General features: G+C 48.1%; 1 protein-coding gene across 1 annotated transcript in view; it reads left to right on the top strand.

Moving 5' to 3' along the window:
• ERBB2 (erb-b2 receptor tyrosine kinase 2) overlaps nucleotides 1-21,011 on the top strand; it is a 148,845-nt gene that overhangs the window by 82,111 nt on the left and 45,723 nt on the right. Inside the window, exons 5-14 of the mRNA XM_060256668.1 lie at nucleotides 6,188-6,256; nucleotides 7,111-7,226; nucleotides 9,153-9,294; nucleotides 13,100-13,216; nucleotides 13,855-13,981; nucleotides 16,117-16,190; nucleotides 16,310-16,400; nucleotides 18,638-18,837; nucleotides 18,943-19,075; nucleotides 19,733-19,823. Of these exons, the coding sequence (XP_060112651.1) occupies nucleotides 6,188-6,256; nucleotides 7,111-7,226; nucleotides 9,153-9,294; nucleotides 13,100-13,216; nucleotides 13,855-13,981; nucleotides 16,117-16,190; nucleotides 16,310-16,400; nucleotides 18,638-18,837; nucleotides 18,943-19,075; nucleotides 19,733-19,823 (1,160 nt within the window). The remainder of the gene's footprint in view (nucleotides 1-6,187; nucleotides 6,257-7,110; nucleotides 7,227-9,152; nucleotides 9,295-13,099; nucleotides 13,217-13,854; nucleotides 13,982-16,116; nucleotides 16,191-16,309; nucleotides 16,401-18,637; nucleotides 18,838-18,942; nucleotides 19,076-19,732; nucleotides 19,824-21,011) is intronic.

Here is a 21,011-nt window from a genome sequence, read left to right as displayed (position 1 = left end):
AAGTAGTCCCCTGTGCCAGCACCGGCCGTATCCAACTCTGGGGTGACGTTGCTTTCACGTTTTCACGGCAGACTTTTTACGGGGTGGCTTGCCATTGCCTTCCCCAGTCATCTCCACTTTCCTCCCAGCAAGCTGGGGACTCATTTGACCGACCTCAGAAGGATGGAAGGCTGCGTCAACCTTGAGCCGGCTACCTGAACCCAGCTTCCGCTGGGATCGAACTCCGGTCGTGAGCAGTGAGCTCGGACTGCAGTACTGCAGCTTTACCACTGCTCCATGGGGCTCTTTTTTTATACATCACAACTATATAATGTAGTTGTAATACAGAAAAACTATATCATCTTTTTATACGTTAAGAAAGGTCCATTCTCGCAGTACAATATTACAAGAAAGGTCCAGTGAGCACCTGGATGCAGGCTCATTTTGTCAGTGAACTTCCTCAGGACCAGTCCTTCCTGTTTCTTTCTGGGTTGTCAGCCTCTTGTAACAAATTCAATGTCAGTGCTCCTCTGCAAGCAGAAATATTTTTCTATTCTTTAGGGGAGGGACGGTGGCTCAGTGGTAGAGCATCTGCTTGGGAAGCAGAAGGTCCCAGGTTCAATCCCTGGCATCTCCAGAAAAGGGTCCAGGCAAATAGGTGTGAAAAGCCTCAGCTTGAGACCCTGGAGAGCTGCTGCCAGTCTGAGAAGACAATACTGACCTTGATGGACCGAGGGTCTGATTCAGTATAAAGCAGCTTCATATGCAACATCTTTTTCTGCAATTTCTCTCATCCTGGAATAAACCATGGTAATAACAGGACACACCGCAAAGCTGCATGGAAATACTGTAGATAATTCTTAAATTTTAAGACTGCTAATTGTTGTTAAACTCAATACATTTTGATTTTTCAGGATGCTAGATTCTGACTCCTCACTGAATCACTGGGCTCCCCCTTGCCCTTTCTGTGGGCCATGAACGGCTTCCCAAACACTCCCACGCATCTGTTTCCGGATGACCGCTGCTGGCTCACCCCCCACTGCATGAGTTAAAGTTGGCTCTGTCTCTAGCATTCTGGGGATTCCCCATCTGAGGCCTGGGTGACGTCACCCTGCCCGTTTGGGAGGCCAGCTTATTTTTTTTTAAATTTTATTGGATTTATATCACACCCTCCCCGCCAAAGCAGGCTCAGGGCGGCTCACGAAACATAAAGGTAAAAGGTGAAGGTAGTCCCCTGTGCAAGCACCAGTCGTTCCCAACTCTAGGGTGATGTTGCTTTCACAATGTTTTCACGGCAGACTTTTTAAGGGGTGGTTTGCCATTGCCTTCCCCAGTCATCTACACTTTCCCCCCAGCAAGCTGGGGACTCATTTGACCGACCTCGGAAGGATGGAAGGCTGAGTCAACCTGGAGCCGGCTACCTGAACCAGCTTCCGCTGGGATCAAACCGAGCAGAGGGCTCCGACTGCAGTACTGCAGCTTTACCACTCTGCGCCACGAGGCTCTTTGCAAAACATAGCTTACAATTTAAAAAAATTACATTAAAAGCATTAAAATAGTTTGGTGCTAGTTTCGATGCAGATTTAAGATGGCATTCAGTGATCTTAAACATCCATTGGATCTAGCGTCTCAGTGGTGGTGGTGGTCAACCTTTCAGTCAAATGCTAACTGGAACAGTGTCGTCTTACAAGCCTTGCGGAACTTCTCCATCCATTGCAGTGCCACCCAAAGCAGAATGATACCCTTCTGAGCCCATGGAAGTTGGTGGAATGGGAAACATGTCCCTTTGCTTGGGATAGCACGGACAGATTCCTAGCTGTCATGAAGACAGCACAAAAAGGGAATACAAACCCAGACCCAAAATCAAATTATGTACCATGGAGGTGGAGCAGGAGCCATGTGAAAAATGAATTAAACAAAAGGAATCAATTTATTGTACAGTGCACAGTTAATTAAAAACGTAGACCTTGAATTCAACCTCTATATCTTGGGTGTCAAACATGCGGCCCAGGGGCCAAATCAGGTCCCCAGAGGGCTCCTAACAGGCCCCCAAGCAATTGGCTCTTGTCTGCTTCCTTCTGCCTATCTCTTGCTTCCTTCTGCATAACAGCTTGCTTTGCAAGGCTTGCTCAATCGCACAGGAGCTTGCTCAATCGTACAGAACAAAACCTCTATTTTCTCCATTGGCTGAGGCTCCTCCCTTGGGGAGGAAGGGGCGAGGGAGAACTTGCTTTGCCAGGCTTTCTCAGTTGCGCAGCAGAGCTACTGAGTCAAGCCTCTCTTTCTTCTGTTGGCAGAGGGTCCCTCCCTCCTGGTCTTCTGGGGAAAGAAAAAAAGAGCCAGAGCTTCCTTTGCCCAGTTCCCTGGATCCCTTGGGAGAAATACAAAGAAAGCACCCTTAAAACCAATGAGTGCTAATGTTTTAAGCATATATATATTTTTTAAAAAAATTAAAAAATCTTCAATTGTGTTTGTCTGTGTCCCTAAGGTAGGCAGGTCCTAGGCCATATAGGGTTTTAAAGGTAATAACCAGCACCTTGTACCGAACTCGGTATATTATTGGCAGCCAATGCAGTCCCCGGAGCCCCGGCTGGATGTGCTCCCATCTAGGAAGCCCTAATAGCAGCTGGGCAGCGGCATTCTGCACTAGCTTCCGGGTTCGGCACAGGGGCAGCCCCATGTAGAGGGTATTACAGCAGTCCAACCTCGAGGTGACCGTTGCGTGGATCACCGTTGCCAGATCGTCATGCTCCAGCTGCCTCGCCCGCCTAAGATGAAAGAATGCGGACTTAGCAGTGGCTGCTATTTGAGCCTCCATTGTCAAGGAAGGCTCCAATAGTACCTCCAAGCTCCTGACCTTGTGCGTCGTTGTCTCCACTACCTGGCATTACATTTTATGGCACCCCGGCCTAGCCTGACAAGGTCTCATTTATGTCAGATCCGGCCCTCATAACAAATGAGTTTGACATCACTGCTCTATATAGAAACCACTGGCTAAATAATACAAATCAATATCCGCAGGTTGACAGCATACAAATAAGACTACAATCACAGTAAATAAGACTGAACATTTTGGCTTAGAAGATACTGGATTTATATCCCGCCCTCACTCCGAAGAGTCTCAGAGTGGCTCACCATCTCCTTCACCTTCCTCCCCCACAACAGACACCCTGTGAGGTAGATGAAGATATTGGATTTATATCCCGCCCTCCACTCCAAAGAGTCTCAGAGCGGCTCACAATCTCCTTTCCCTTCCTCCCCACAACAGACACCCTGTGAGGTAGATGAAGATATTGGATTTATATCCCGCCCTCCACTCCGAAGAGTCTCAGAGCGGCTCACAATCTCTTTTATCTTCCTCCCCCACAACAGACACCCTGTGAGGTGGGTGGGGCTGGAGAGGGCTCTCACAGCAGCTGCCCTTTCAAGGACAACCTCTGCAAGAGCTATGGCTGACCCAAGGCCATGCTAGCAGGTGCAAATGGAGTGGGGAATCAAACCCGGTTCTCCCAGATAAGAGTCCGCGCACTTAACCACTACACCAAACTGGCTCTCCTTAATGGGCCTTTATCAGTGGTCGCTATTTTACACGTCAAGAACAATTGTTGGCATAAGAAGCCAGGATAGGCGTTGAATAATTTTTGCACATTTTGAACTGTGTGGCCAAAGGTTTGCCGTTGTTATGAATCTTGTCCCATGAATTCCATTCTCACACATAAAGATGCATGAAGTCTGCACCCAGTGACACCCTGAAGACCGACAAAAGTTTTATTTTGGGTATAAGCTTTCACGTGCATCCACATTTCTTCACACAAAAGCTTACACCCAGAATAAAACTTCGTTGGTCTTAAAGGTGCCACAGGACTGAACATAAGAACAAGAAAAGCCATGTTGGATCAGGCCAGTGGTCCGTCCAGTCCAACACTCTGTGTCACATAGTGGCCAAGAAAACCCAGGTGCCATCAGGAGGTCCACCAGTGGGGCTAGAAGCCCTCCCACTGTGCCCCCCCCCCCAAGCACCAAGAATACAGAGCATCACTACCCCAGACAGAGAGTTCTGTCTATACCCTGTGACTAATAGCCACTGATGGACCTCTGCTCCAGATGTTTATCCAATCCCCTCTTGAAGCTGTCTATGCTTGTAGCCGCCACCACCTCCTGTGGCAGTGAATTCCACGTGTTAATCACCCTTTGTTCTGTCGCTTCAGACCGACAGGGCTACGCATCTGAATCTCTAAAATGTATGGTTATAAATCATATCTAATTTTTGAAAGTATTTTTTAATTTTCTATAAAGAACACAAACATTGAGAAAGGTAAGAAGATAAAATAGAAATGCCACGGTGTTTCATTTATACATAAACAGCTATATTTTGGTTGACAAAAGCATAAAAATCGGAGAGGAACCATCATTTATAAGAATCAGTTTTGTCTAATAAATTGTAACTAATAACATTTTTTCTATCTATAAAGCTGTTGAACAGATCTTTGTTTTGTACAGATTACTTACATACTTTTGTTTTGGTCTACATACCATTACCTTTTCACTCCTAACATTTCTGAACTTGGGTCGTTGCAAGCATAAACCTTTTAAACGTATGTTGCTCACTTCCGTCTCTTCATCCTGCCGGGCTTTATCGTTTTATTCTTATTTTAATCTTTTCAACCTAATTTTTTTGATCATTATACGCAAAAAAATACATCCTGTTTTTCTTAAAATTCATATTCTGGTCTGTTGGTGCAAGTAAGATGTTAGAATTGTATCTAAATTTTGGCACCTCGTTCCCTTGTGGTGTGTACGTATGGGTACATTCTTATATGTGAGCAAAATGGAGGGAAGGGGGAAATGTCCAAGCATCCTTTCTCTGTGCCCTACAGCCCCGATCCAAGTTGGGCCTATATGTGCCCGGGAAGCACGGGGCTTCAGAACATGGCTTTCACCCTGACACAGGGACATCTGCATAAATACTTGCATAAATACATACACACCTAAATGTGTTGTAAGGCCCTTGTTCAGACAGCCTTCTGGCTCCAAAACCCGGACAAACACGTCTTTACATTAGAAGTGGAATTTCACACTCAATTCTACCTCCCAGGCATTTCCTGTGTCCCCGGGATTCCTGTCAGGCACTCAGCTGCTGCTACCCACTTGAAGAGTGTCCTTGGCCCCTGTTCGCCCAAGCGGTTCTCTGATTTCTGTAGAGTGCCGCATCGCAGTGGTGACCTCCTCCTTCAGCTGAGTCCAGGGCTGGCCAAGCTTGCTTAACCTAAGAGCCACACAGAATAAATGTCAGATGTTTGAGAGCTGGAAGGGAGGAAGGGAAATAGATGGATTATATATTATTTATTACCTTAATAAATAAGTTTGGTGTAGTGGTTAAGTGTGTAGTGTAGTGCTTAAGAGCCAGTTTGGTGTAGTGGTTAAGTGTGCGGACTCTTATCTGGGAGAACCGGGTTTGATTCCCCACTCCTCCACTTGCACCTGCTGGCATGGCCTCGGGTCAGCCATAGCTCTGGCAGAGGTCCTTGAAAGGGCAGACTCTTATCTGGGAGAACCGGGTTTGATTCCCCACTCCTCCACTTGCACCTCCTGGGATGGCCTTGGGTCAGCCATAGCTCTGGCAGAGGTTGTCCTTGAAAGGGCAGCTGCTGTGAGAGCCCTCTCCAGCCCCACCCACCTCACAGGGCGTCTGTTGTGGGGGAGGAAGGGAAAGGAGATTGTGAGCCGCTCTGAGACTCTTCGGAGTGGAGGGCGGGATATAAATCCAATATCTTCTTCTTAAATTTCTATTCCTCCCTCTCTGCAAGCGGACTCGGGGCAGCTAACAGTCAGTCCAGCCCATTTATATTTACAGTTTAAAACCAATAAAATACATTTACAGTTAAAACATTCCATGGTGCTATACAACTTTGATATAGGCGGGCTCTTCTTTCCTGATGACGATTGTATAGTAATCGTAGCTCTTTTAATGATGTGGGGGAGGGAGGGAGGTAGAAAGAAAGCAACTTTAAATGCATTATCCAAGCCACCAGCTGGCTTGGCTTGGGGAAGTGATCTAAAGAGAGCAATGGCTTCTCCAAGCTGTCTGATGGGGCAATGGGGGCTTTGAGAGCCACACAATACGTGTGGAAGAGCCACATGTGGCTCCCGAGCCACAGTTTGGCCACCCCTGGCTGAGTCTCTTTCTTTCTTCTCTTTCTCTCTCCAGGCCCTGACTGCAGAAGCATCTGCCCCAACGGCCACTGCTGGGGTGAAGCAAGACAGAGCTGCCAGACAAGTGAGCTCCTGCTGTAGAGATCCAGCACCTGCGGGGTGCAGAGCACTGCCCCTTCGTGCTCCTTTTTGCCTTTGCAGAGCTGGAGGGGTGGGAACTGAAAGGAGCACGAACGGCTCACACTGAAACACCTTCTTCCAGGAAGGTGCGTGCATGCACAATGTAGATAGTGTGCTCGCCGGTCCAGGATGTGGGGTTCTGCCGCCCAAGACAGAACCCCAATGCACGCCCCCCCCCCCCAGGAAAAAGTTTTAGCAGGTGACGTCATCACATCGGGCACTTCGTCTCTGGGTGCTGAGGGACTGGGGAGCTCCTCCGACCCCTGAGCGCCCAGAAGGGACATGCTGCGCTTCCGCTCCTTGGCGCTCTCCGAGTTTGGAGGGCAGCGAGGACTAGAAGCGCTGTTCTTTCTGGGCGCTGAAGGGCCGGGGGAGCTCCACTGACCCCTCAGTGCCCAGAAAGAACACACCGCAATTCTGTTCCTCAGCGCTCTCAGAGTTCAGAGGGCACCAAGGACTGGAAGCCCCTTCTTTCTGTGTGCTGAGGGGCCGGGGGAAGCTCCTCCGACCCCTCAGCGTCCAGTTGGAGGCTCAGGGACGGTGCGAGTGGGGAGGGGGTGTCTAGGTCGCCGACTCCCATGCACCAGCCCTGTGTGCTCGACGCGAGAGCACTGGAAGGCACCTTCCCTCTTCCTCATCTGAGCCGCTGCTCTGGACGCCCTCGTGTGGAGTTGTTTTGCCACCTCTTGGGCAGCTGCTCCCTTCTTGCAGAGCTTTGGGGAAGAGGAAACCCCTCAGCGTGCGCCAGGAAGGAACGCGGGCTCACGTCTTCCGTTTTTCTGTCTTGCAACTGCCCAGTGACCAGCACCATCTGCGCCAGCAGCTGTCCGAGGTGCAAGGGGCACCTCCCCACGGATTGTTGCCACGAGCAGTGCGCGGCGGGCTGCACGGGACCGAAGCACTCTGATTGCCTGGTGAGCGTGTGCCCTCTGCATGCTTCCTTCCCCAGATCGCCGCAGCGTCTGGTTTCTCATCGATCGAAAGCGCTGCCAAGTTTTAGCCCTGGCCTGGAGAGCCCAGGTGAGCCCGATCTTGCTAGACCTCAGAAGCTAAGCAGAGCTGACCCTGACAGGTACTTTGAGGGGAGACCTCCAAGGAATACCAGAGCCGGGACACAGAAACGGGCGAGCTAAGCCACCTCTCTGAAATATCCAAGCTCCACTAGAAGAAGAAGATGATATTGGATTTATATCCCGCCCTGTACTCTCAATCTCAGAGTCTCAGAGCGGTCACAGAGTGATCACTTTTACTTCCTCCCCCCCCCCACTGTATCAGGCACCCTGTGAGGTAGGTGGGGCTGAGAGAGCTCTCACAGCAGCTGCCCTTTCAAGAACAGCTCTGCGAGAGTGATGGCTGACCCAAGGCCATTCCAGCAGCTGCAAGAAGATGATATTGGATTTGTATCCTGCCCTCTACTCCGAATCTCAGAGTCTCAGAGTGGCTCACAGTCTCCTTTATCTTCCTCCCCCCACAACAGACACCCTGTGAGGTGGGTGGGGCTGAGAAAGCTCTGACAGCAGCTGCCCTTTCAAGGACAACCTCTGTCAGAGCTATGTAAATAAAAAAAACCGCTAATAGATACCATAAATTTTAAACAACAAAACAGTGTAATGTAAAGGAAAGTGGTGTTCTGACAGAGCTTGCACATGGGACTTCAAATAGACAAGAGCATGTAGTAAGAAGACATTAACGGAAGATAGTTCAAAAGCCATCTTTCCAATCACCAAGGAGTGACAATTTTCCAGTATTTAGTTCATGGGGAGGGACGGTGACTCAGTGGTAGAGCATCTGCTTGGTAAGCAGAAGGTCCCAAGTTCAATCCCTGGCATCTCCAAAAAAGGGTCCAGGCAAATAGGTGTGAAAAACCTCAGCTTGAGACCCTGGAGAGCCATGAATGGGGCTGTGGCTCAGTGGCAGAGCATCTGCTTGGTAAGCAGAAGGTCCCAAGTTCAATCCCCGGCATCTCCCAAAAAGGGTCCAGGCAAATAGGTGTGAAAAACCTCAGCTTGAGACCCTGGAGAGCCACTGCCAGTCTGAGTAGACAATACTGACTTTGATGGACCAAGGGTCTGATTCAGTATAAGGCAGCTTCATATGTCCATAAGAAGTCCTTCTAAAGATGTCTGTTCTAAAGATGTTTCATCCATCTTTCTTCAGTTTGGAGGCTTATTTATCACTGGAACCCAATCTTGACAATACATTCACAGGAGACCAACAAGGTTCAGAACATGTCTGTAAGATTTCCAGGTTCTCCCCAGAGCTATGGCTGACCTGAGGCCATTCCAGTAGGTGCAAGTGGAAGGGTGGGGAATCAAACCTGGTTCCCCCAGATAAGAGTCTGCTCACTTAACCACTACACCAAACTGGCTCTCAAGTCAGTCGGAAATCAGTGGTGACTTTCAACATGCACGCCCATACACACACACACACAAAACACATCATCATCTGAAGATGTTAACTTTTAAGGGAGTCCCTAGGCTAATTCTAATCCGGCTGGTGATGGTGGAGAGTGTCATCCAATCACAACTGACTTCTGGTGACCCCTCATGGGGTTTTCAAGGCAAGAAACATCCAGAGGTGGTTTGCCATTGCCTGCCCCTGCCTCCCAGCCCTGGTATTCCTCAGAGGTCCCCCATCCCAATATCGACCAGGGGTGACCCTGCTTAGCTTCTGAGATCTGATGAGATGGGGCTGGCCTAGGCTGTCCAGGTCAGGATCTAATTAGGCCATGTGTCTAGAGTTCTTCTGCGTTTTGCACAAAGTGCTTCTAGCAATGAAGTCCCCAAAGCGAGTTTGCCTTCCTCTCCTTCAAAACTGCCCTTGCACCCCTCTCCCTCCAGGCTTGCCTCCACTTCAACCACAGCGGGATCTGCGAGCTGCACTGCCCGTCCTTCTTCCACTACAACCAGGACAACTATGAGTCAGTGCCCAATCCGAACGGGCGCTACACCTTTGGAGCCACGTGTGTCAAGGAATGCCCTTGTAAGTCTGCGATTGTACCTAGGGGTGGAATTCTAGCGGGAGCTCCTTTGCATATTAGGCCGCATCCCCTGATGTAGCCAATCCTCCAAGAGCTTACAGAAAAGAGCCCTGTAAGCTCTTGGAGGATTGGCTACATCAGGGGTGTGCGGCCTTGTATGCAAAGGAGTTCCTGCTAGAATTCCACCCCTGATTGTACCTAAGGCTACCTCTGTGTTGTGTGTATGGGTGTGTGTCAGGGATAGGAAAGGTAGATTTGGGGGCTGAAAAATCTCCGGGTTGTTGACGATCTTTGGCTAAATCCCTGCAGCGGGAAACCTGTGCCTGAGTTTACCTCTGCGCTCTCAAAGGATTGAATCCTATTTGGTGCAAATAAAATTCTCTGCACTGGAAATTGGGTGGGAAAGGTTTCCTTGATGTGCTAGGTTTCTGCATGCAGGTTGTTTCCCCCAGTTTTGAGGGATATTAAGCTGCGGGACCCTGCATCGGCACTGAGACAGCTTAGAGAAGCAAGAAGTCTAGAGAAGCAAGCCAGTTGGGTTAGAACGGATAAAAGGAAGTACTTTTTCACCCAAAGGGTGATTAGCACATGGAATTCACTGCTACAGGAATGGGCACAAGCAGAGACAGCTTCAAGAAGGGATTGGATAAACATATGGAGCAGAGGTCCATCAGTGGCCATTAGCCACAAGATATAGATGGAACTCTCTGTCTGGGGCAGTGATGCTCTATATTTTTGGTGCTTGGGGGGGCAACAGTTGGAGGGCTTCTAGTGTCCTGGCCTCACTGGTGGACCTTCTGATAGCACCTGGGTTTTTTGGCCACAGAGTGTTGGCCTGGATGGGCCTTTGGCCTGATCCAACATGGCTTCTCTTATGTTCTTAAGAGCTTTCACGAGTTCATGACTTTTGGTTCTTTGCTGCGGTGACTAGACCCATTCTTCACGCATGTATTCCATTCTTGAAGGCAATATAAAAACAAACAAACACTGTGATATACAGGCCACAATGTTTAGTGAAACTTCAGGAGTTGTATAAATCTGCTGTATACATTATAAGGAAGTACAGCTTTGCAACATTACAAGAAAGCTCCACCCACAACAATCAAGAACTTGCTCCCACGAGAAATTTAAACCCTGAAGTGGTGCTTGAGAGGCAGGTTCTTGATTACAGTAAACTGCAAAATTACTAAAAATTATCCACTTCCATTCGGCTTTGTGTTATAGCTCATTATAATGGCCATGGTTTATTCCAGGATGAGAATTTTTGAGGAAAGTAAAGACGCTGTAGAAAGCATTAATAAGGAATGATATGAAGAGGCTGGTATCCTTGGAGGAAATAGGAATACTCCTGGGGAAGTATTTGGACATGACAAAATGAGCTTATATCTGGGTGCTCGTTGGGGTGGACCTTTTGTGTAATGTTGTGGATGGACCCTAAACTAAAACTTTAAAAGACTATGACTTAGACTTATTCAAAAAGGAGTGGAAGAAATTCAAAGGATATATGGAGAAAGCGTGGAACATAAAAAGATATTGGACAATTTTTTAGTAGTAACTAAAAGTATTATATTTTGATAGATTAGTGGTACCTTTAGAATTGAATTCAAATTTATAACTTCGGGGAAGTCAATATTGGAGGGAGGGGGGTGAAATATCATATGGTTTAGTATAAGAAAAAGATAATTAAATATTGTAACCATGTGTTATTAATAAATTGTTAAAACATTGTAGCCTGTATATCACAGTGTTTGGTTTTTGGTTTTGCCTTCAATAATGAACTGGGTTAATTTTTCTGCTTGTATTCCATTCTCTGCTTTTTGCTGAGCCCTTGTGGTGATTTTAGTTGCAACCAATGTTCTCTCTGAGCTGCGGAGTCCTGTGAACAGAAATTCTACTTTGTGAGCTACTAGCAATAAAGTTGTGAACTACTGCGTCGATTAGTTTGCTTTGGGGCCATCCCCCCCCCCCCCCGAGCTAAGCCAAAAATGTGTGGGACAGAGTCTGAACAACGGTGTTATCTCACACTGACTCAGCTTGCGACTCTCTTTTTTGGATGAATGCAGCCTCTGCCGTTTTTGACTTGGCTGCAGTGATATTTTGGGTCTCTGTGAAACGGTAGCGCCTTGTGTTTGGGGGTGTTGTCTGTTCCTTGGCCTCTGTCCCAGCCCCGCACGACATCAGGACACTGGCGTTTTTGTAAGAGCAGTGCGGCCGTTCTCTTCCCACTACAGACCTCCATTTTGCCCCCTATCCTGAGAATTCGCTGACACTCCAGGAGGGGGGGGGGAAACAATCCAGGGGCTCAGGCTGCAGTTGGGGGAGGGAGCAAATTTCACATATTAAAATGACTGTGCGTTACTTTCTTTTTGTCTGTACCGAATCTATTACCCATCGATTAGAGTCCTCTGCTCTTAACCTCTACACCAAACTGGCTCTCTAGCAGAGGTACACAGTTCTAAGCCCTTGGGCCTCTGTGGGCTTGGAACGACGTAACTCTATGTAGAATTAAACTGTCATGCTTTTAGTGAAAAACCAGCGTGGTGGTCTAGTTAGGATGTTGGACTAGGAGCTGAGAGACCCAGGTTTGAATCCCTGTTCTGCTACAAAAGCTTGGGGGATAGTCCTTCCCTCTCCGCCTAACCTCTCTCGCAGGGTGACGAGGCCCTTGAAAGATGAGTGGGATCAAAATGGAATAGATGGAAACGTCAAGAACAATGGAAGAGCTGCTGCCGTTTCCCCTGGATGGACTTTTTCCTCTCTAATGTGGTTGAGGGTGTGCTGTGGTCTCCCATATGTGGTGTTTGGCATTCGGGAGTTCAAAATCTGCTCTCCATCCCTGGACCAAGGGAGGCCAGACTGAGCTCTACAAGAACCAGGGCCTTCTCGGTGGCAGCGCCGGCGCTGTGGAACACCCTCCCAGAGGCTATAAGGGCCCTGAGGGATCTTTCCCAGTTCTGCAAGGCCTGTAAAACAGAATTATTTCAGTTGACCTGTAACACCTAAGTTGGAAGAGAGCTGCCATTTCTACCAGTGACTGAGTGGTGCCAACTATTAGAAACTGTGTTCACATCAGAAGAAGGTGATGGTGATGGCTGATGATATTCCCCACAACAGGTACTCTGTGAGGTGGGTGGGGCTGAGAGAGCTCTCCCAGAAGGTGTCCTTTCAAGGACAACTCTGTGAGAGCTATGGCTGACCCCAGGCCATTCCAGCAGCTGCAAGTGAAGGAGTAGGGAATCAAGCCCAGTTCTCCCAAATGAGAGTCTGCATACTTAACCTCCACACCAAACCATTACAGCAAACCACCAACGGATACATCTATAATTTTTAAAGAACTAATATGAACTTGAATTGCTTGCTCTTCCATTCTCTCCCCTTTGCCCTTCCTTTCTCTCTCCTCAAGAGACCACACACTAAACGCCAACATTTAGCAGCTTTCGGAGACATCATTCAAGGTATAAATTTTGTTGCTAGGGTGGGTAAAAAAATCATTATTATAAGCAGGTAAATGACGAGCACTGGGTAATGACTCCCAACCAGGAAGTTGGTTGAAGCCCCTCCCCCTACACCCCCAACTTGAATCGCTCGCTGGAGAACGTTTTGAACCCGCCTGTTTTATTCTTGAGTAGCACCATAATGTTTGTATTTTTAAAAAAATGTTTTAGTGATTTTAGTATTGTAATGTTTTGATGTTGATCGTTAGCCACCCTGAGTCCACTTGCAGAGAGGGTGGGATAGAAATCTGAGGTAAATAAATAAAGTAGCCTGACTCAGAACCCCTCCCTTGCTTTCCTCTCCCAACGACAGATAACTATTTGACTGCAGAGGTGGGCTCCTGTACTTTGGTGTGTCCTCAGAACAGCCAGGAGATGACCGTGGGCACTGTGCAGAAGTGTGAGAAATGCAGCAAACCCTGCCCAGAAGGTAACGCTGGGGTTGGCTGGGAGAGATGGGGAGAAATAGGAGGGTCGGAGGCTATTTCAGGAGGCCTCTCTCGTTCAGGGGCCCCCAGACCCCTCCAGGGTCTCAGGCTGAGGTGATGTGAAAGACCTCAGCCTGAGACCCTGGAGAGCTGCTGCTTGTCTAAGTAGACGCTTGTAGAATTCTAACAGAGTGTGGTGGGCACAGCCGCAAAACGGCTGCCGCCAGAGGTGTAAAAGGTAAAAGTAGTTCTCAGTGCAAACATGGAGCTGGAGCACCTTCTTTTGGGGCTCACAGAACTGGACCCCCTGGCCCAATCCTTTTGAAGCTTGGAGGGTGTTTTGGAGAGAGGCACCAGATGCTATGCTGAAAATTTGGTGCCTCCAGCTCAAAAAAACAGCCCCACCCGACGCCCAAATACCCACTGATCAATTCTCCATTATATCTTGTGGGAATCAGTCTCCGTAGGGAATAATGGAGTGCCCAGCAGACATTTCCCTCTCTCGCCCCCGCTTTCTGATGACCCTGAAATGGGGGGAGGGCCTCCAAATCGGGGAGTTCCTCTGCCCCTACGTGGGAATTGGCAATCCTATGTGTTTCCCACTTCCTGTAGTTCCTACCTTTCTCTCTCTCATGCACAGTCTGCTACGGCCTGGGAATGGATTTCCTGAAGGGAGTCCGGGCTGTCAACGCGACCAACATCAAGCACTTTGTGGGCTGCACCAAGATTTTCGGCAGCTTAGCTTTCCTTCAAGAGACCTTTCTGGGGTGAGCAACATAATGTTAGGTTCTTTTTGAGGGTGGCACGTCAGAGGGCAAAGTAGTTTAGCCGTCCTCACGTCAGCGGCAGAGTCACAGTCGTTAGTTACTGCTTCAGTTACCAGCCGTGCGGAACCTTATGAGATAATTCCAGAAGGGTCACCGTGTTGGCGTGAAACAACAGGACAAAATTTGAGTCCAGGGGCACCCTCGAGACCAAATTAGTTTAATTCTGAGTCTAAGCTTTTGTCTACACGCACACTTCTTTGACCAGGAGAGAGATCTTGGGGTCGTGGTAGATAACTCATTGAAAGTGTCAAGACAGTGGGCAACTGCAGTTAAAAAAGGCCAACACTATGCTGGAGATTATTAGGAAGGGAATTGAAAACAAATCAGCCAGTATCATAATGCCCCTGTATAAATCGATGGTGCGGTCTCATTTGGAGTACTGTGTGCAGTTCTGGTCGCCGCACCTCAAAAAGGATATTATAGCATTGGGGAAAGTGCAGAAAAGGGCAACTAGAATGATTAAAGGGTTGGAACACTTTCCCTATGAAGAAAGGTTGAAACGCTTGGGGCTCTTTAGCTTGGAGAAACGTCGACTGCGGGGTGACATGATAGAGGTTTACAAGATTATGCATGGGATAGAGAAGGTAGAGAAAGAAGTACTTTTCTCCCTTTCTCACAATACAAGAACTCATGGGCACTCAATTAAACTGCTGAGGAGTTGGTTTGAACAAATAAAAGGAAGTACTTTTTCACCCAAAGGGTGATTAACGCATGGAATTCACTGCCACAGGTGGTGGTGGCAGCTACAAACATAGACAGCTTCAAGAGAGGGTTGGATAAGCATATGGAGCAGAGGTTCGTCAGTGGCTATTTGCCACAGTGTATTGATGGAACTCTCTGTTTGGGGCAATGATGCTTTGTATTCTTGGTGCTTGGAAGGGGCAACAGTGTGAGGACTTCTAGTGTCCTGGCTGTACTGATGGACCTCCTGATGGCCCTTTTTTTGGCCACTGTGTGACACAGAGTGTTGGACTGGAGGGACCATTGGCCTGATCTAACATGGCTTCTCTTATGTTCTTCTGTGACACAGAGTGTTGGACTGGAGGGACCATTGGCCTGATCTAACATGGCTTCTCTTATGTTCTTCTGTGACACAGAGTGTTGGACTGGATGGGCCATTGGCCTGATCTAACATGGCTTCTCTTATGTTCTTCTGTGACACAGAGTGTTGGACTGGAGGGGCCATTGGCCTGATCTAACATGGCTTCTCTTATGTTCTTCTGTGACACAGAGTGTTGGACTGGAGGGACCATTGGCCTGATCTAACATGGCTTCTCTTATGTTCTTCTGTGACACAGAGTGTTGGACTGGATGGGCCATTGGCCTGATCTAACATGGCTTCTCTTATGTTCTTTTGTGACACAGAGTGTTGGACTGGAGGGGCCATTGGCCTGATCTAACATGGCTTCTCTTATGTTCTTCTGTGACACAGAGTGTTGGACTGGATGGGCCATTGGCCTGATCTAACATGGCTTCTCTTATGTTCTTTTGTGACACAGAGTGTTGGACTGGGTGGGCCATTGGCCTGATCTAACATGGCTTCTCTTATGTTCTTCTGTGACACAGAGTGTTGGACTGGATGGGCCATTGGCCTGATCCAACAGGGCTTCTCTTCTGTGACACAGAGTGTTGGACTGGATGGGCCATTGGCCTGATCCAACAGGGCTTCTCTTATGTTCTTATGTGACACAGAGTGTTGGACTGGATGGGCCATTGGCCTGATCCAACATGGCTTCTCTTATGTTCTTATGTGACACAGAGTGTTGGACTGGAGGGGCCACTGGCCTGATCCAATATGGCTTCTCTTATGTTCTTATGTGACATAGAGTGTTGGACTGGATGGGCCATTGGCCTGGTCCACCATGGCTTCTCTTATGTTCTTACGTGTGCATGCATACACTTCACATGAAAACGTATACTCAGAATTAAACATCATTGGTCATAAAGGTGCCACTGGACTCAAACTTTGTTTTATGTAATAACTTAAGAGGAGGTGTGGTAGAGGCGTAGAGGGAAGGCTGTGTGTGTGCAGCGTTCATTTTTCACCATTGCTTTCCTCCCTCTTTTCCATCCAGGGATCCTTCCACAAATACCCCACCTCTGGCCCCTGAGCAACTAGAAGCCTTTAAAAACCTGAAGGATCTGACAGGTATATAAGAAGAACCCTGCTCTCAGGTGAAGGGACTGCCATAATGTTACAAGGGTAGCATCATTCATAAATTAGGGATCGTGTTTCCGAATCAAGCAACTTTGTGTTTCTGTCCACAGGTTTCTTATTCATTGAATCCTGGCCAGAAACTCTCCCGGACTTAAGCCCCTTCCAGAACCTCCAGGTGATCCGGGGACGAGCACTCTACAAGTAAGTTTTCTCCCAGGAATTTGGCAGACATAAAAAAATCTGTGTTGTCGTACTGTCTCTCCCAGTGTGGTCCGCTGAAATACTCCACTCTGAGTAGGTATTTACAGGTGCTGTATGAGACCAATCTAGGACTTCCTGATTTTCTGGCTTTTTGGGTTTTGGGAGAAGATGGGAGAGAGCAAGGTACAGAATAGAGAATTTATTTAGCTCTTCTGGATCCCAACGTGTTTTGCAGTAAACTTTGTTAGGGGATCTTCTTCAGAAGCTTTCCAGTTGTGGGGATTGGATAAACATCTGGAGCAGAGGTCCATCAGTGGCTATTAGCCACAGCGTATTGTTGGAACTCTGTCTGGGGCAGTGATGCTATGTATTCTTGGTGCTTGCGGGGGGGCACAGTGGGAGGGCTTCTAGCCCACCTGATGGTGCCTGTTTTTTTTGGCCACTGTGTGACACAGAGTGTTGGACTGGATGGGCCATTGGCCTGATCCGACATGGCTTCCCTTATGTTCTTATGTCTAGGGTAGTGATGCTCTGTTTTCTTGGTGCTTGGGGGGGCACAGTGGGAGGGCTTCTAGCCCCACTAGTGGACCTCCTGATGGTGCCTGTTGTTTTTGACCACTGTGTGACACAGAGCGTTGGACTGGATGGGCCATTGGCCTGATCCGACATGCCTTCCCTTATGTTCTTATGTCTAGGGTAGTGATGCTCTGTATTCTTGGTGCTTGGGGGACAACAGTGGGAGGACTTCTTGAGTTCTGGCCCCACTGGTGGACCTCCTGATGGCGACTAGTTTTTTTTTGGCCACTTTATGACACAGCGTTGGACTGGATGGGCCACTGGCATGATCCAACATGGCTTCCCTTATGTTCTTAAGATCCCCTGACGAAGCTTACTGCGGAACGCGTTAGAATCGCAAGAATTCAATAAATTCTCTGGTCTGCGCCTTGCTCTCTCCCATCCTCTCTGCTCTCTTCCATCCTTTCTGTTTTATAGTGACATATGTGGATAGTATTTTTTTATCCTGGTTTTTAAGTAACATTGGAAACGACTGGTGCTTGCACAGGGGACTACCTTCACCTTTTTACATTATGGCAGGTCCAAAAGGTGGATCAATATACAAGCACACTAGAAGGGGCTGTTGGGGGCTCCCCCCGGAGTTAAGTTAGAACAATTTTTGAATGTCCCTTGGGCAGTGTTTCCTCTAAGCCGCAGAGTTTTGTGAGCAAAAATTCTACTTTGTGAGCCGCTGGCATTAAAGTTGTGAGCCACTGGCATTAAAGATGTGAGCTCCTGCATCAATTAGTGTGCTCTGGGGTCCTCCTTCCTGAGCTTAGACAAAAATGTGTGAACTGGAAGCTAAAAATCTGTGAGCTAGCTCACAGTAACTCAGCTTAGAGGGAACACTGCCCTTGGGATACCTTGGTATGTTTGATACTGAGGTCAAATAAACCTTGAGAAGAAGGCTTTAGAAGAAGACACTCAGTGCCTTAATGGTTAAAATTCAGCTGCTCATCCCAAGAAAGGAAGACTAAATATTTAACTAAGAAGACTGGAGGGGCGGTGATGGGCTTTTTGGGCACTGTATTTATTTATTTAGTTAGTTAAAGTATACAAGAGGTTTTGTGTCCTTTTGTCGAATCCTTTCCCGGAAACGGGCTCAGGGCTGAGTACAACATAGAAAGCCATTAAAACGATTAGTTAGTTAAAGTATACAAGAGGTTTTGTGTCCTTTTGTCAAATCCTTTCCCGGAAACGGGCTCAGCGCTGAGTACAACATAGAAAGCCATTAAAACGATTCAACAATAAATAATTAAAACCATAGGACTATGAATCAATCAACAGAGGTGCTTAAATTCCAATAGAGGTGACCCAGTAATAGGTCCAAAAGATATCATATCAACTCTACAGCAACACACAGCAAGGGAGGCCAGGTTAGACACCCGCTGCCTCAACCAAAGGCCTGGCGGAACAGCTCCTTCTTACAGGCCCTACGAAAAGATAACGTTTTGGGTAGAGCCGGGATCTCTACTGGGAGCCGATTCCACCAGGCCGGAGCCAGGGCAGAAAAGGCTCAGCCGTAGTTGAGGCAAGATGGACGTCCCTCAGGCCGGGGGGCGGCAGTCAACAAATGTTGTGAAACTGAACATAAAGATCTTCGGGGCCCATATGGGGAGGGGCATAGTCATACCCTTTGTGACTGAGGAGTCCTCTCGTGTTTTTTTTTCCCCTTTCGCCAGTGGGGCATACTCTCTGACTCTGCAGAACCTCCCCATCTCCTCGCTGGGCCTGCGTTCCCTACGCGAGATCAGCAGCGGCATGGTCCTTGTTCACCACAACCCCAATCTCTGCTTCATCCAGAATGTGCCTTGGGAAGACATTTTCAGGAACCCCCGACAGATGCTCTTCCACAATGACAACAAGCCTGTTCAACAGTGCGGTAAGGCAGGGTACAGAACATAAGAGAAGCCATGTCTTCCGGGTCCTAGTTCAACCTAGTTCAGCCGCTACACCGCGGGTTTTGTCCTGTATCTCCTCTCTGCAGAGCTCGACGGCCAAACATGCTTCCCCCTCTGCTCCAAGGGCCACTGCTGGGGACCTGCAGCGACTCAGTGTGTGTCTTGCAGTGGGTTTCTGCGTGGAGAGGAGTGCGTCGAGAACTGCAGCGTTCTGGACGGGTACGTGAGAAGGGTGCCGGTGGAATTGGGCCCTACCTGACCGGAATACTAACTGTGCAACCCGCAAGGATTGCAACCTGGCGGATGCTGGGTGAAAAGAGATTTATTAAGACCTGCAAACTTGGTGGATTTTTTTTTTAAAAAAATGGAAGTTAATGGGTTTTTCCGTATTCTCATTTTTCTTGCTTACGTGTTCCGGTTTCTTCTTTGTTGTTGTTGTTCCGGACACATTTTGTTCCCTCTAGTGGTCTAGTTGATATTACATCGGTTTGCGTCTGGCGTAAAAACTTGCAGATTTAATTCTTTGGGGTTTTATGCCCCCCAAAATGGTGTATTATTAAATTGACTGCTAGAGGGAGCAAAATGCACACGGAAGGGATTCCCCACCTTCTCCTTCCAATGCAGCAGGAACACACAAGTGAGGGAAATGAGAATGCGGAAAAGCCCTATATTCCTGGGTTGTTGGTTTTGGTGCTGCTTAGTGAATTCTGTGTTCTCATGAGGCTGTTCAGGATGCAGGGAAATTCCGCATCTTGGTTACCTCGTCTTGGTTTCTCTCATAGCATTCTGTTGAGAGCCTGTCGCACCAGCCCTTTCAGAAGATAAGAGAAGCCGAGTGACTTCCTTTGGACTAATTTGCAGGGCCTTTCCTTACAGAGATGTCCGGGAACACGTCAATGGGACCCTGTGCTTTCCGTGCCACCCGGAATGCCTGCCCCAAAACGGGACGGAGACCTGCTATGGATCGGTAAGGGCAGGGAGCTGTGAGCAAACCGGACCACAACGATTCTAGGGCTCTCGTTCTATTCTGAAGCCATCTTTCTTTGATCTGTCAACCCAGTCCATTTCTAGTGTGTGTGTGTGTTCAAAGAGATGTACAAGCCCCCACATCAATACTCCTGAGCTGTGGAGTCTTGTTAGCAAAAACTCTGCTTTGTGAGCTACTGGCATTAAAGTTGTGAGCTACTGGATAAATTACAGTTTGCTCTTTTTCCAGAGCTAAGACTAATGTGTGAGCTGGAGGCTAAAAAACTGAGCTAGCTCACACTAACTCAGCTTAGAGGGAATAAGCCCCTCCCCCACACACCTTTGGACACATGGACACATGAAGCTGCCTTATACTGAATCAGACCCTTGGCCCATCAAAGTCAGTATTGTCTACTCAGACTGGCAGCGGCTCTCCAGGGTCTCAAGCAGAGGTTTTTCACGCCTATTTGCCTGGACCCTTTTTAGTTGGAGATGCCGGGGATTGAACCTGGGACCTTCTGCTTACCAAGCAGATGCTCTACCACTGAGCCACCGTCCCTCCCTTTGTATTCAGGCTCTTCGGATTCTAAAGTCTTCAGTCTTAGAATTAACTTTTTACTCTTCAAGCCAGTGACGCAAACAATATTGGTTGTTCTGAGAACTTTTTCCCAGATTTGTGGCTTTGGATAATTCCATCTGTTCTTCTAATAGGGTTGTTGCTAATCTCCAGGTGAGGCGTGGAGATGCCCCGAAATTACAACTGATCTCCAGGCGACAGAGATCAGTTTCCCTGGAGAAAATGGCTGCTTTGAAAGGTGTATTCTTGTGGCAGTGTATCCTGCTGAGGTTCCGCCCCTCCCCAAAAGTCACATTCCACAGGCTCCCCCCTCCCCACAAAAACCTCCAGGAATCTTTCAACCGGAACTTGGCAACCCTGCCTTCCAAAGGCAAGGTTTTCAGGCATTTTGATGAACCCCTTCACCTGAGCTAGGCTGCTGAGCAACCTGTTAGCATCTGTTATGATAATCCACCACATGACTTCACAAAGGTTCTGGGGCTTGAGAGGGTGACCGTTTTGTTCACGCTTTCCACTGCCTGGGCTCAAAGGCATCCTGCATAAACTTAGAGCACATATGAAGCTGCCTTCTACTGAATCAGACCCTGGATCCATCAAAGTCAGCCTTGTCTA

This window comes from Heteronotia binoei, chromosome 15 (assembly GCF_032191835.1).
Source record: "Heteronotia binoei isolate CCM8104 ecotype False Entrance Well chromosome 15, APGP_CSIRO_Hbin_v1, whole genome shotgun sequence".
Classification (NCBI taxonomy): Eukaryota; Metazoa; Chordata; class Lepidosauria; order Squamata; family Gekkonidae; genus Heteronotia; species Heteronotia binoei.
This window is presented reverse-complemented; position numbering and strand designations above follow the sequence as displayed.